Source organism: Chinchilla lanigera, unplaced genomic scaffold, assembly GCF_000276665.1.
Source record: "Chinchilla lanigera isolate Chin_1 unplaced genomic scaffold, ChiLan1.0 scaffold00155, whole genome shotgun sequence".
Lineage (NCBI taxonomy): Eukaryota > Metazoa > Chordata > Mammalia > Rodentia > Chinchillidae > Chinchilla > Chinchilla lanigera.
The window spans coordinates 1384834-1399892 of NW_004955556.1; the positions used below are offsets into that span (position 1 = coordinate 1384834).

At 50.7% G+C, this 15059-nt stretch overlaps 1 protein-coding gene across 9 annotated transcripts in view; it reads right to left on the bottom strand.

Annotated features, from left to right (window-relative positions):
- Positions 1–15059, bottom strand: part of Wdfy4 (WDFY family member 4) — a 242170-nt gene that overhangs the window by 205864 nt on the left and 21247 nt on the right. For all 9 annotated transcript variants that reach the window (XM_013508791.1, XM_013508792.1, XM_013508790.1 and 6 more), the window contains exons 3-8: positions 10430–10544; positions 9433–9539; positions 7890–8024; positions 5071–5260; positions 3946–4135; positions 1812–1969 (exon numbers count right to left, since the gene is read on the bottom strand). In XM_013508791.1, the coding sequence (XP_013364245.1) occupies positions 1812–1969; positions 3946–4135; positions 5071–5260; positions 7890–8024; positions 9433–9539; positions 10430–10544 (895 nt within the window). The remainder of the gene's footprint in view (positions 1–1811; positions 1970–3945; positions 4136–5070; positions 5261–7889; positions 8025–9432; positions 9540–10429; positions 10545–15059) is intronic.

Sequence of the window (15059 nt, forward strand, 5' to 3'; positions counted from 1 at the left end):
TCAAGACCAGCCTGGGCTACAAAGTGAGCTCAAGGCCAGCCTGAACTGCATAGTGAGACCCTGTCTCAAAAAAGAAAAAAAAATAAGCTGACCGCCTAGTATATGAAGAAAGGCCGAAGCTGCATTGCCAAGATGAGTCTCCAACTGCAGCCACCCTGACTGAAATACATAGTGCTCCCCACCAGTTTCCAAAAAAGAAAATGAAGGAAAGACAGCAAACTGTGCCCCTAACAATCGCTCACAGAGACCACAGGTTCTGATGTAAAATTTAAGATACATTGAATTAAATGCAATATATGATCAAAAATAATTTAACCTATTTCTTCTGATTTAAAATTAAAATTATATTGAAAATGACATGATGGGACTCACATTATATTTCCATTGGTTAGCACTGGGCTAGGAGGGTCAATTTGAATCCATTAAAATCAAAGGATATTGAAGATGCCCAAGCCAAGCAAGTCAGGGTCATTTTTGTTAAAGAAGCTGCTCAATAAATTCACCTTTCTAACCCATCGAAGATCAAGCCTCATTCTCTCTCTCTCCCAGAGACATTTTGTCAGAAAACCCTCTGCCCCCAGTGCTCCCTCATAGTTTATATCTAGCTCTGGGCTTTGGGGGAGGCAGTTGGATCATGGAGGTGTATCGCTGACTTGCTCTTAGGAAGTAGGGCCTGGCCAGAAGAGGAGGGTCACTGGGGGCGTCGCCTGGAGGCATTTGTCCTCCTGGCTCTTCCCTTGATCTCTCTGCTTCCTGTTCACCATGTCCTGAGCAGGCCTGCTCTACCATACTCCTGGGCCAGGCCGTCCTGCCTTGAAGCCAGCCAACTATGGACTGAACTCTACAAACTGTGAGCCAAAATGAACCTCTCCTCCTCTAGAAGATAGAGGTGTCAGGTAATGTGCTTGGTGACCAGGAAAGTGACTACAACAGTCCTCTCTGCCTCAGATACCAGAGAAGTGTGTGAAACTGGGTGCATGCCCTATATCTGCCTGAGCCTCCAAGGGCCTTCCTAACCTGGCCCCCACATGTGCCCAGGCTCCCCACCTCTCCCACAGCTTGGCGGCCTTCTGCCTCTGCTGTGCAGCAGGCCTCACTGCCCAGGACTCACCCAGCAGCTCCAGGCCACTGTGTCTCCCCAAGGCCAGACTTCTTGCCTTCATTTCAACTTGTGCAATGCACACTGAGCACCAACGCTCCCTCAGCACTTTCTGACTGACCTACCATCACAGCTGTGCCTGATGTGTGCATCAGCCACTTGTCCTGCAGACCATAGAATACACATGTGCTGATCTCTATAGAAGGTTCCCATTGAGCAGACACCCAGCCTGTCTACACTGGCACCCAGCATGAGGCAGGGTGTGTGCTGCACAGAAAGCGTGGCATGCTGATTGAGTTCATCAATCAGTCAATCAATATTCAAAGTCCCGAGAAGAGAAGTCACTGACACTGAGCCTATGTGGCTGAATCAGACTCATTGATCCCCATTATATAAGCAAATGATTCAGAGTAAGTCACGGGTGAGTTGGAGGTGGCATCACAGGCCCCCTCCATAATCTGAGAGAATCTCTGCTTTTCTAAGCAATATTTCCTGAGTCCTCACAATATAAGCTTCCTCAATGGACACAGCTGCAGTTGCACACTAAAGTTTATAAAGGGAGATTTAAGATCCACAGCCGCCTCCCCAGGGGCTATGGCAGAACCAGACCCCTGTCCATACACAAGTGCACACAGAAACAGGGAGTCCTGCACAGCCACATCAGACATAGCACCAACCCTGCTAGTCACCCGGACACAGAAGAAGCACCCACCGGAAGACTCCTGATGGAACTGGAATCCCTCAAGCTGGGGGTAAGTGATGCTGTCAAACACCTTCAGCTCGGACCTCCCGCAGGTCGTCAGCCACACCACCAGCTCCACGAGCTCCTCCAAGTGCGGGTCCACTTCACCCTGGGTCAGCCCATCATACCTGCGGGGAAAACGAAGCAGATACCTTTGTGCATGGTGCTTCCTGCAGGATGCACGGGCAATGCAGCTGTGTGGTTCCAGTCCACAGTAGAGGAAGTACAGCCCCACAGGCAGGAGTGATCCCCAAATCTCTAGAGGTTACTGTTTGCAAACTTCAGCCTCCAATCTGGAGACTTGCAATGGGTGCACAGTGGTTCCTCATTTCGGATCTTGGCACTGAAGATCCAATTATACTTGGGTCAACCACAATCTGAAAATATAAAACTGAAAAGCTCCAGAAATAAAAAATTCATAAGACTTAAATAACTTTTGTTATAGTAAATTATTTTAAGATTATTTTATTATTATTTACTGTTAATTTCTTATGTGCCCAATTTACAAACTAAATTTTATCATGTGTATGTATACATAGAAGAAAACATAGTATATGTAGACTTCCTTCCTGTCAGTGGATGCTTGGGGCATCCACAGGGGGTCTTATCACACATCCACACCAATAACGTGGGGGCTACTGCTCAAAGAACTTTCAAGATCTTGCATCTCAGTTCAGAGGAAGCTACTTTCCCTTGCTGGATCCCCAAAAGGCACCAACAAGACAGGTCACCTCTGAAATCAGGGACCTGATATTCCCAAAGAGCAAGGAAGTAGACAGTGGGAAGAACTGGACTTGGAAGGGCTTCCCTATGCTTACCCGAAGGTTGACACTGCTCTTGGTTTTAGACACTAGTGGGTAGGAGGCTGTCTTGCTCTGCTCCTGGGGTGGTGGAAAGGGGCCCTCAAGTCTTATTCCAGCCCCACCCTTTCAGCACCCAGGGAAAGTGCTTTGGTGTTGCTGCAGGCAGGACACGAAGGAAAGACACCACATCCAGTATCTGCTTCCCCCACTCCTGGGAACAGGTTTGTTTCCCCCTGCTGCCTCTCACAGGACATCTGGGAGGCTGGCCATTCACTGAACCAAAGAATCGCTCTGAAAATACCATGACACAGACCTCCATGGCCACCAGAGCCTGTGGGTCATGATCCAGACCCATTAGAATGTGGTGTTCCCAGAGGGGCGTTTATTCTTCTCTCCCCTTGGAAAGAAGGTATATTCTCTTCAGGGTATTTTCATATGGTCATATCCTGGTGGACAGGGGTATTCATCCTCCCCATCCAAGCCAACCCCTCTAGACTCCAAGCCTAGCTCCACCTTGAAGTCTGTGGACCTCAGTTTGAACTCATGCTGTCCAGAAGCCAAGCAAAGCCCAAAGGAGCATGAGCAGCCTCGCCCTGCAGCAGCACCCCAAGCTCCACTGAAGGGTCTAGGCCATCAAGGAATCTGAGATCCACCCCGTGCTCTCTCCAATCTCTGGGGCCCAACCTAGACATGATATGGCAAGTCAGAGCGGAGGGATTACTCCAGCCCAGGGTGGGTGGTATTTCCCACTGTACAAAGTCTGGAAGAGGGAAGAGGATTTCACGGGGAGCTGGTCACAGAGAAAAGGTAGGGAGAGCCTCAGCACCTCACTGAAGTTAGTCCTTCTGGGAAAGTCGATGCAATGTAGACCTGCCCTCCTTACACCCAAGGACAACTTTGCCAGATAATCACCCATTAGCTCACTCCAGCCACTGACAGGGAGCTGCCCCTGGGGGTGTTCACTCCCAGTAATTTCAGCTTCAGCTCACAGGTTAGGAGCTCACAGCTGCCCCCCTGACCCCAATGCAGACACTGAGCTCTGACAGGTAGAAGGCATGGCAGTAGCATGCAGATGGCACCAGCCACCATGCAGACTTGGTAGGGTCATTACTGACGACTCTAGGAAGGAATAGTCTGCACCCCATCTGCATGTTCGGTTACCTTTGCAACAAGGGATTCCTCTGTCCATGCTCAAGGAGCTTTGCATTTCAGAAGCCATGCTGAGACACTCAGCACCCCTGTGTTTCTGAGGACCTTGCCTGGAGTGGTCTTATTCCACCACTCCAGGCAGAACCACTTACCGCAGGAGCACCCTGAGCAGCAGAGGGTAGCCCTCTCCATTCTCAAACTCCAGGAGCAGAGCGGAGGAGACTGGGTAGGAGTCCTTCACGAAGCTTAGCACCAGGCTCACAGCCTCGCTCACCTCGGGTGCTGGGAGAGTGTCTGCCAGCCTGGAGAGGTTCTGGACAGAGAGCCGCATGCAGTTTGTCGCTGCAAAGGAAGCACAGCCCCGCTGAGCCCAGGCACCTCTGCTGCTCCATTCTCCCTCCTGCTGCCCACCAGGAAGGAGTCCCCGTGTCTGTGCTGGCTCCCTTGAGAAAGGGCTCGTCTGGGAGGTGTATTCCAGAGAGTCAGGAGGACAGCCACACTCTGCAGGCCAGCAGATGACACTGGAATGGGGACAGACTCTAGGCCCTCTTCCCTGGCAAGAGGGAGAGACCAGGTCCCAAGTCACACAACAAGGAACATAAACCATAGCATGGCAGAGGACATGGAGAAGCAGAGCTGGAGCCCAGGACAGGAAAGGAATGACACATGTGAGGAGGAAGAGGAAGGGGGGAGGAAGAGGCAGTGGGAGAGGGGAGAGGGTGCCAGGGGATCAGAGCAGAGGACTGGGGCTCAATTAGAAGCTCATACAGGGCTGGACGTAGAACCTGCTGGTCCCCAGGAAGAAAGCCAAGGGAAGATCCAGGTCAAACAAGGGGTGCTAGTAAACTCCCTTTTACACAGATCCTTTGTTTTCAAGGACTTTGCAGTAAATAGGGCCTCTTCTGAAAGCTGTGCAGGCCACCCTAAGGAATGCCTTGATTTCTTCCTCACCCCACAAGCCCACCCAAACCACCCTCTCCAGATGAAAGTCCTCAGTGCAGACAGTATGTTGGATGATGCATGCATGGTACAGGGATTCTCCTTTTTTCCTGCCACAACAGAGCATCAGCATGAGCCACAGAAGCCCTGCACAAGGGGCCACACAATGCCAGCCACCCTCTTGGGCACAGTTCTCTCCTTTGGCCCCAGAGATCACTAATGAGCTTCCAGAGCATGCAAGACTTGTTGCAGAAAGCAGGCCCCCAGCCTCGCTCTAAGATTTCCCATCCAGGGAAGCCCTGGGTGGCCATGGCATGTCTCTAGCGTCTGGGACCTACTCTGCAGGTACTGGATGATGCTGGGGCTCTGTGCCCTGGAGATGGCCCTCAGCACACAGAAGGTGGGCTCTCTCCAGAAGCAGCAGCTGTGCTCCCGGAGACAGGTGGTGGCGATGAGCAGAGACTGGAGTTCACTCCCTGAGAGGAGCCACTCCAGACCCTGAGGCTCGCTGCACAGGTTCAGCAACATCTGAGAAGGGGGAGGAAGAAGACAAGGAGCTCTGGTTAGAAAGCTGCCCTCCTTGGACGGATGTTTCTCTATTTCTCTGGAGCACTGGTGGACATGTCTCATCACAGGAGCCACGCACCACCCAACCATCAACAGAGCCAGCTCACACCCAAATCCATAATCCCTACAGGCAATTGTTATGCCATCCACATCAGAACACAGCTGTCCTCTCATCTGCAAGTGTTCATCCCAAGACAGTGTCCACATGCCTGAAGCCCTGTACCACCCCAAACTGAGTTCACAGTCGTCCCCACCAATCTGGCCTCTCCATGGCTAGCAAAGGGACTTCCAATACCTTCAACCCCACTTGGGATGAAACCCAAAGACCCCAGCATGGACTGCAGAGTCCCTCCTGGACCAGCCTTGTGTCCTCTCTCCCTTTATGCATGTAGCTGTCCATTAGACACTCACTGGTCCAATAGGACATTTTCCCAGCTTGGCAATTGTCACAAGTTCCTTGCACAGAATGAAGGCACTGTCCCCTCTAGCATGGTGACAGAGCAGAAGCTGGGCAGCCATCAGCTGGGTCACTGAGCCCATTTCCAGCCTCTCTTGCAGGTTGATGTGGCCATATGACCTTGACCTCACCTTGAGCTTGGACAACCATTTCTCTGCTGGCTTCCCTCTCCTCCCTGCTCCCTCTACTACATCTGGCCAGGCTATCCTCATGTCTCTGTCAGTCTCTGCCCTCTGGTCAAATGCTACATACCCAGAACACTGAGTGCCATGTTCTCCAATGTAAAGCGCCCCCCACTGTCATCTCCCAGAGCGCTTCTAACTGTCCCTTCACAGTGCTTATAACATGGGCAACTAGGGGCCGGGGAGATAGCTCCGCAGCACCATGCCTGCCTGGCAAGCAACAAGGACGTGGGTTCAATTCTTTTTTTTTTTTTGGTTTTTCTCCGGTACCAGGAACTGAACTCACGACCTTGCGCTTGCCAGGCAGGCGCTTTGCCGCTGAGCCAAATCCCCAGCCCCGTGGGTTCAATTCTTGTACCAAAAAAAGGGGGGCAACTACATACATCTTCATGGACTGCTGTCCCCCCACTTGGCACCCCCACTTTTCTGTCACCCAACAGTGCACCACACTGTTTCTGCTGTGGCAAGCATAGGTCTGGTACAGAGCTGCGTGGTATCTTTGTAGAACACATGGATGTAAGACAAGCATGGTCACACAGTGATGAAACAGAACAGGGTCCCCCGTGCCCTCACCCTGGGGAGCAGAGAAACAGCAGAAAAAGCAGAGACCTCAGGGAAGAAGCAGGGGAGGTGGGGAAGACGGCGGTGACAAGAGGGAAGTAGCCTTGATGCTCAGCAGCCAGAGATGTCTCCTTGGAGGAGGAAGGAGGTGATCTCACAGTGAGGTTAAAAGTGTGACCCTGAGCAAGCTCAAGCCAGATCCAAGACCTCACCCCAGCCCATGCCCTCAGCAAGCCCAACTCCACACTCGCCTACCACACTTTAGTCTGCATGGATTGAGGATGACAACACACACACATCCTCTGATGGCAGAGAGGGCCTTGCAGGTGGCCCAGTGGGACCCACAGGCAGGGCAGGTGTAAAAGGAGAGTGTGCACTACCAGCAGTGATGCCCACATGTATGACACTGGCCCCGGAGATCATAGTGGAACTCAAGCACTCCCCACACCTAGGGATGCCGTGGCTGTCACAATAATGTCCTAGCACACACACTACCTATGTGTTTGTGACAACCCAGGTGTAAGCAGACACACTCGGCTGCCAGTTGTATAAGAGTCCAGCACTTACAAGTTTATACAGTACCTAATATTCAGTAATGATAACAAAATCTATGTCACTGGCTTCTGCACTTACTAGGCTATACTTTTTATTGTTATTTCGGATGCAGGCATGGACAACATGTGGCTTGTGGAATACAATGCATATTATAATAAAAAGTACTTCTAAAAGGGAAATTTTGGTTCATATGTACATGAACTATATTATATATTTTATATATGGCCCAAGACAATTGCTGTTGTGTCAGTGTAGCCAGACAAGGCAGCCTAGAGTGCACTCCTTCTATTTGTCTTTTTTTTGATACTGAGAATTGAACTCAGGATCTTGCACTTGCCAGGGAGGCTCTTGTTCCGCTGATCTACATCCCTGGCCCTCTTTCTACTTTTTAAAAAATAATGTACCATAAAACACCACTCATGTCTATTGTGTCTTGATCATAGCAAGAGGCCAACCACATAGTGGCGAATACCATGTAGGTTTGGGTGCTCAATGTCAAAGTTGCTGAACCTAACGGTGTCTTTCTGAGAATGTGTCCCTGTCACCAAGCACTGCATGGCTGTATTTACAAAGTATTGGCTACTGTTCTGCAAGTTGGGCTGAGCATGTGTGTTCTCAGAGGGGAAAGGTCCAGAAAAAAGGGGTTCCAGGAGCCAGAGGATGGCTGGACCTAAGCACAGACGAGGAGGAGCCAGGGGTGTTGATACAGGAATGCCACGAGATGCTCACAAAGGGGAGAATCAGGGGCTGAGAGTCAAGTCTCCCAGAAGCCCCTGACAGTCTGCTGCAGAAGCCAAGTCACGGCATTAGGTGGTGGGGCCCCTGTCTTTCTCACCTGTACGAACATCCTCTGCCCTTGCAGGTCACTCTCTAAGAGCTCGTCCTTGTCCACAGGAAAGACAAAGAAGAGGTACAGACACTGGAGGAGCAGGGCCAGGAGCCCGGACTCAGCCACTTTGCCCAGTGTCTCCTGCAAGAGAAGAGCACGATGAGCTGGACCTGCTTCCTGCCCAGGTGTCGGGGGTGTGGGGACATCACTTCTCTCGAGCACCATGTCTTCAAATGCAAAATGCGGACAACCACAGGTCTCCCCTATGTGACTGTGAAGATGAACTTGATATAAAGTTCTTACTGTGTGCTCAGGAAGGTTATCTGTCTTATAAGCTACATGAAGTAGGAGAGGGAGGAAAGAAAGGAATGAAAGAAAGGGAGAGAGAAGTGGTAAGAGAAGGGCACTGAAAATTAGATCACAAAGGCTTCCCAGCAAATCACAGCCACCAAGATTGGTAACAGGTGTGTGAATGACAGGGGCCACCTGCAAGGCACCCACCCTCTGGCCCAGACCCCAGATTTTGCCAAGACCAAAGTGGGCAAACCAAAGTGCCACTCAGCAGCCTGGGGCCACCAGCAAAGGCCACAAGGACAGTAGGGTGGTAGAGATGGATCTTCCTGGGCTTCCTTCCCTGGAATCAGGATGTGACTCAGCTGGGGACCAGCCACCCTGAAGGGTCCCATGTGAGATGACATCCACCTGGCTGGCTGTGTCTCTGTAACTGTCCCCACTCAGACCTCAGAGAGGCCTCCCAGGAGTGACAAGCCAGGGCTCTGGGCCTCAGGCCACTGTGCCCAGTGGCGGTCCTGGCCAGCCATGCTGAGGAACTGCCAAATGTCCTTCCCAAATCATTGCTGAAGACCTGGCATTGGCTCCACCCGCAGACCATGCCCCCTGCTCTGAGGGTCTGCCCTGGGCAGTTCCTCACCTACTCCCATGCCACGGAGGGGTCTCTGGGCCTGCATTACATATAGGGTCTTGGCCACTTCTGCTGGTAGCCACAGCTACACGGACCACTTCCCCCTGTGAGGACACAATCCACCTGCATCCTCGGAGGCCAATGTCCCAAGCTCAGCACCACAGTGGGGTGTTGTGGCCTAGTGTGTTAGTTCATGAACTCAGAGTGGCTCTGGGTCAGAGGAGAGCTGACACTCGCAAAGTGCCTTCTTGGCACTGCCCCGGCATCACCACAGTTAAACTCAGGGTCTCCAGGGATGGGGACTCACTGGTACCGTGTAGGACACATTAGCCTTGCCCCACAGCCAGGAAACAGTGAGCATCAGCCCTTCACACCCCACGCTGACCCTACAAAAGAAGGACAATTGCCTCTGTTTCCGCAGTTGGAGACACAGCCAGGTAGAAGAGAGGTAAAATCTTGTCAATGGGAAAGCAGGATTCAAACCCGCGTTTCAGATTCTGGGTTCCACGGTAGAGGAGGAGAAGAGGGGAGAAGTAATCAGGGCAAAGGAAGACACTTGGGAACAGCCACCCGCTGTGCCGGAGCTCTCTGTACACTGGGGACGCGAGGCAGAGTCCCTGCACTCACCTCGTCCGTCCCGGTGAGCACATACACTGACTTCAGGAGCAGGTGGCCGTCCTGATCCGTGTCCCCTCTCCACCTCAGCAGCTGCCCAGCCGCCACCCGCGCGTCCTCTGGAACACAGTGAGCAGCTGGAGTGCGAGAACCTGTGCACCCACCTCCTTCCACCTGGGCCTCCCCTCTGCCCTTCACATAGGCCCCGTGCCTGCTGCTCACACACAGGTGGCCCACGAATCTGCCTGGAGGACAGGCTGCACTGTGCCACCACCTCTGCCTATGGCCACTGCAGGGGGTGTCCGATGCCCTCGGAGTGAGAACTCCTCCCCGTTGGGGAGCCTCCTCACCCTAGCAGGGGGATCCCTGGTGGGCTTTGTGCTCAGGCTCCTCCCGCCCCTCAACCCGCAGTCACGCAGTTTGCCCGGTCACAGGAGCAGAAGTGTGCAGGCCGCAGACTCCACAAAAGAGGAGCCTCTGGCCTCTCTATCTCTACCAGGTCAAGCTCTCTGCAGAGTCCCTGCCCTGTGTGCGCATCTGTGTGTGAAATGTGCCTGGGTGTGTGGCACTGTGTGTCTCTGCGTGTCCCTGTTTGTGTGAGAGCATGTCTGCGGGAAACACACGTGTGTAGTGTCTCTGTGTGACTGTGTCTGTGTGTACTATGAGTACATTTGATCTGTGTGTTTTTAATCAATGTGTGTACAGTCTTGTGTGTAGGTGTGTCATAGGTCTGTATACCGGTTTCACTTTACTGTCTCTGTATGTGTGGTGTGAAGTGTGACTGTGTTCAACTGTGTGTCTCAGTGTGTGGTATGATTGCGTGTTTCCGCAGCAAAGCTCTCTGACTCTGCCCCCAACCCCACACTTCCCTCTGTCCTGAAGATCTCAGAGGCATATCAGGTGCAGGCCCTGTCGTGGGCACTGTCTGGATGCGGGAGGAGGCTGAGGCCGAACTGGGAGTCAGGAAAGCTCTGCCTGCAGCCTGCGCTCCCGCACACCACTATCTTACCTGCAGGCTTCCCGACCAGGGCCTTCTGGATTTGTTGGGCAAGCTGATTGGAAACATCTTCTGCCAGCTTTTGGAGACTGGGGAAGCAGATGATGCCCACGGAGTGTTTCCAAGCCTGGCGAGCAACAAACAGGACTGGGTCAGAGGTTTCAGCGCTTCAAGCAAGGCAGACAATATCCTTGCTCCCTCCTGGCCAGCCCCTGCCGATGGCTCACCTTTCCCAGATGCATACATAAGGCCACTCCATCACTCGCCTTAGCTTCAACCAGGATCCCACGCAGTGCCTCTCAATGCCTGCTGAGCCTAGACCCACACATGCCATCGCCCCGGACATCCTTCCAGACACATGTTCCCAGTGCTCAGAGCCCTGCCATCGCCTTCCCCCAACGGCCACACCTGGTAGCAGGATGGCCCTGCCACATGCCCAGCTGCCCAATGGGAATGCAAGAGTGACCTTGTAGCCCTCCTCCACCCCCCTTACCCCATCAACTGCTATGTCTGATCTGCCTCTTACACAGTGCTTTGTCCCTTTTCTGATGGTATAATGAAATACCTGAAGCTTTATATAGAACAGAGGTGCTGTAGGGAAAAAAAGATCTAGGTCAAGTGGCCCCATCTGTCTGGGCTCTGGTGAGGGGCTCTTGGCTGTGCCACCACATAGCAGAGAAGTGGAAAAAGGGAGCCACATGCAGAAGAGGCCTAGGGCACGGGGCATCAGCACTGATCCCTCCCCCAGGGCAGTGGTCCCATGAGGTGATCACCTTCCAGGGGCCCCACCTCCTAATTTTCCACACTCCAGACCATGCCACTAGAGTCCAAGCTTCCAGCACATCAACCTTGGGGGACACACTCAGACCACGTCCAAACCACAGCACACAGTTCTCAAATCTTACACGGCCATCTTTGCTTTAATCATTCAGTGATTTCCTTGAGATAAACTGAATTGCAAGTGTACATCATTTTCTCAGCGCTTTGGTACATGCAGCTAGCTCATTCTCTTGATAAAGTTTACCAAGTTAGACTCTGTGGGCTTCCTGTGAGGCTGAATTTTCCACACCCACATGTGTGTTCTCATGCCTGTTCATATGTAATGAATAACCTCATGGAAGAAAATGTAACTCATCTCAATTTTAGTCTTTTGATTACCGAAGTGGATAAATGCTTCTCACACTCCACTGATTCCCCCATTTTTATTCTTAGCCTGTAAAGATTTTCACTGCTTTATTTATTTAAAGAAAATCTTTATATATTAAGGGTTAGCCTTTGTTCTTTAACACAGTTGCAGTTATTTCAGGTATCTCATCTGTGTGTTAACTTGGTATTATTTTGGTTCAGTTGTACAGAAATCTAAAATTCATGTGAAATCAAATTTCTCAAGCTGGACCAAGCCCTTACTAGCATTCTCTCCACTAACCCTCCCACAGCTTTGAGGTTGGCACTCTCTTTATATCTGCTTTGCAGAAACTGAGGCTGAACTGGAGATGAAGCACACAGCATCAGCATCCAGAGGTGAATGCTTTCATGTGCGTAGGTCATGCCCAAGCAGCAGGTGCCTGTCTGAGAAACTGGGGGCAGCCATCTGGAACTCAGTGGTCAGTCACCTGGCATGGCCACCCTAGAAAGAAAGTCTATCTTCTAGGCTCAGAGCTTCTGTGGGAAGATGACTTCTCTCCCCAGGACCACAAATGCTGCTGCAGTGTCTTCCTAACAAACACCCGTGCCTCCTCCCTGCACCAGTGAGCCCTTCAAAGACCAATTTGCAGGCGGTTGACTCAGAAGCATCTATATTGTCTCCGGAGCACTGGGACTCCAGGAGGCACTCTACAATAAAGCAAATTGGGCCACTGTGAGTTGAACAGTAATTGCACTCGAGCCAGCTCTCCCAAGGCCCCAGCTCCTTCCTGGGACTGCCATGGGCTCTTCCAGAGGTTGCTTTAACTCTTTCAGGCCACTAGGGTGCTATTTGACACACAGAGCTGATCATTTGCTGAATGTTACCATAGAGACCTAAAGAGTTAAGGGAGCTTCCAGAAGGCCCTAATTTTTTCCCAAACTGGGACTTGCACGCTGGGAGAATATTGCTCAATATTTTTTAAAAACTTATTTACTGACATTGTCTAAACTGCACCATCACGCCTGTGGCTGTCCCTCTTATGGAAGAAAGAGAAAATGGTGTTCTAATCTCTCAAGGAAAATGAAGAAGAACCCAAGTTTTTGAACAGATGTTGGGGGGAAACCCAGCTTTTGAATGGCAAAGAGAATCTGGTTGGTTTTCCACCTTGACCTGGATGTTACAGTTGCCCCCATTATAAGAGTCAAACTTTGTCTTTCAGTGAGTTTCTGCCATAATGAGACTTCACATGAGTTCCCAGCTATTGTGGCACAGTGGGCAATCTCCTTTGTAAATTTTTTTTAAAAAGTACCACATCAAAGCTTTGTTGAAACAGCAAAAATGTTACTTTTCGGTCATCAGTTAGATCTGCCTTTGGAGCTTGAATGATTGACCACGTTCAAAGACATAAACTCGGCACCACTGGACAAGTAGCCTAAGAATGGGCACACACACCTCTAATGACAAGTAATTTTGTGGATTCCTCCTCATGTCTTCCACTATTACAGTTATCTATTGCTGCCTGAAAAACCACCCTAAAATTGAGTAAGTAAAATAATGGCATCATTAATTTAGCTCATGGATCTGGAACTTGGGCAGTAGTCAATAAGGACAGATTTCCTCTGTTCCACACTGCTATGGCAGCTAAGCAGGGCTGAGACCCACCTCCAAAATGGCACCTGTATGGCAACAATCATAGCTGTAACGTCGGGGCCTCACTTCCTCTCCATGTAGACTTCTACTCAGTCCCATTCAGCTTCCTCACTACAGCGCAGCCAGATCCCAAGAGTCAGTAATCCAAGCAACAAGAAACAGCAGCTCGAGAGTTCTGATGTCTGGGTCAGCCAAGCCCAGCCAAGCTATCACCAATCCATCCAGATTTAAGGGGCGGGGACCCAGACCTCACTTTGTGAATGGAGGAGTATGATCTGGTTCACATCATCACCATCCACCACACCCACACATCTCCCAGTATCCCACCGTGGTCCCACCCAAGACTATCAGTCCTGCACCCTGGGGGATTTTACACTAACTATGGACATTCACTGTCTTGCTTCCTATTTATTCTCCAAGTCCACATCTGAAGAACCCTCTTCAGGCGCTACTTCTGTAGCTCTAGCTTTGTGCATATCCATACCACAGACTATCTCTAAACAATGGGAGGACCTGGAGGCTCCCCTTCCACTGAAACAAACTCAACCCAAGACCAAGACCCACCCATGTTCACTATTAGACTTGGGCAGTGTGAGATCCAATGACCAAAAATGCACTGAAAAAACCAAGGCTGTTCTTTTCCTGACCAGAAAAGAACAAGGGCCTCTTGAATCCTTCCTGCAGACATCGCCCTGCACACTGCCAGGTCATCAGCCCCACGCCACTTCCTATGTGATGCAATGAAACCTTTACCCTGTCTGCAACACCCTGGAGTCAACTGCCCAAACATCACATGTGCACAGGGTGACACTGTTTTGTGCCCAAGAAAAAAAGCAAGGTCCTAGACAGCAAAGTCATTGCCCAGTGAGTCATAGGATAGATAGAGAAAGAGAAATCAGATATGGCCCATCCCATACACATTGGTGTTGAGTAAGGGAGCCCCTAGGTCAGCAGCAAAAACTTGGAGTACACTAGTTGGGTTCAGTCTGCAGACAACAACCTTGACTGCATGACTCAGCATCTGCAAGCCTCTTCCCTCATTTGCAAAGCAGCAATAAAAAGAGCTCCACAGTGTTATTATGAAGACATGGAAATATTCTATATAAAGTCTGGTTAGCCAGTCACAGCCTGGTAAATATGACCTAGTCATTACCAGCAACAGCAACTGCTTGCATGGACATCAGGGGTTTGCATCTGGGCCCTGCCCCTTGCCAACTTTTGAACTTAGGGCATTGTCTTAGTCACTTTCTCATCACTGGGACAAAATACCTGACACCTAAGACTCAAAGGAGAAGAGGTTTATCTTGGTTCAGGGTTTTAGTTCATAGTTGGCCAGCTCCAAGGCAGGAAAGCATGGCAGAGGGGAGTGGGGAAGAAAAGCCACTCACACCATGGTGGTCAGGAAGCAGAGAAAGAGAGAAGGGAGGAGTCAGGGGGACATAAACCCTTCCAGGCCACACCTCCAATGACCTGCCTTTTCTGACCAGACCCTACCTCCTAACAACAAGTCCACTATAGCACCCCCACGGTCCTTTCCTCTCCCAACAGCCCTGCCTATGAACACACAAGGGTCTCAGGGGCATATCAGTGTAAACCATGAGCATTATTCCATCCCAGGATCATTGCATTTCTTATATGGATGTTGCTCATTATACTGTCCAGGAAAAAAGCTTAAATTCAAAATCTGGTTTCTACTAAATGCATATTACTTTTGCACATCATAACATTGAAAAAAATTTAATTTGAACCATCCTATATCAGTGACCTTGTGTCTATGGTTCAGGTAGCACCAGCCAAAGGCAGAATAGAATCATACTAGAGAAAGAAAGAAAGAAAGAAAGAAAGAAAGAAAGAAAGAAAGAAAGA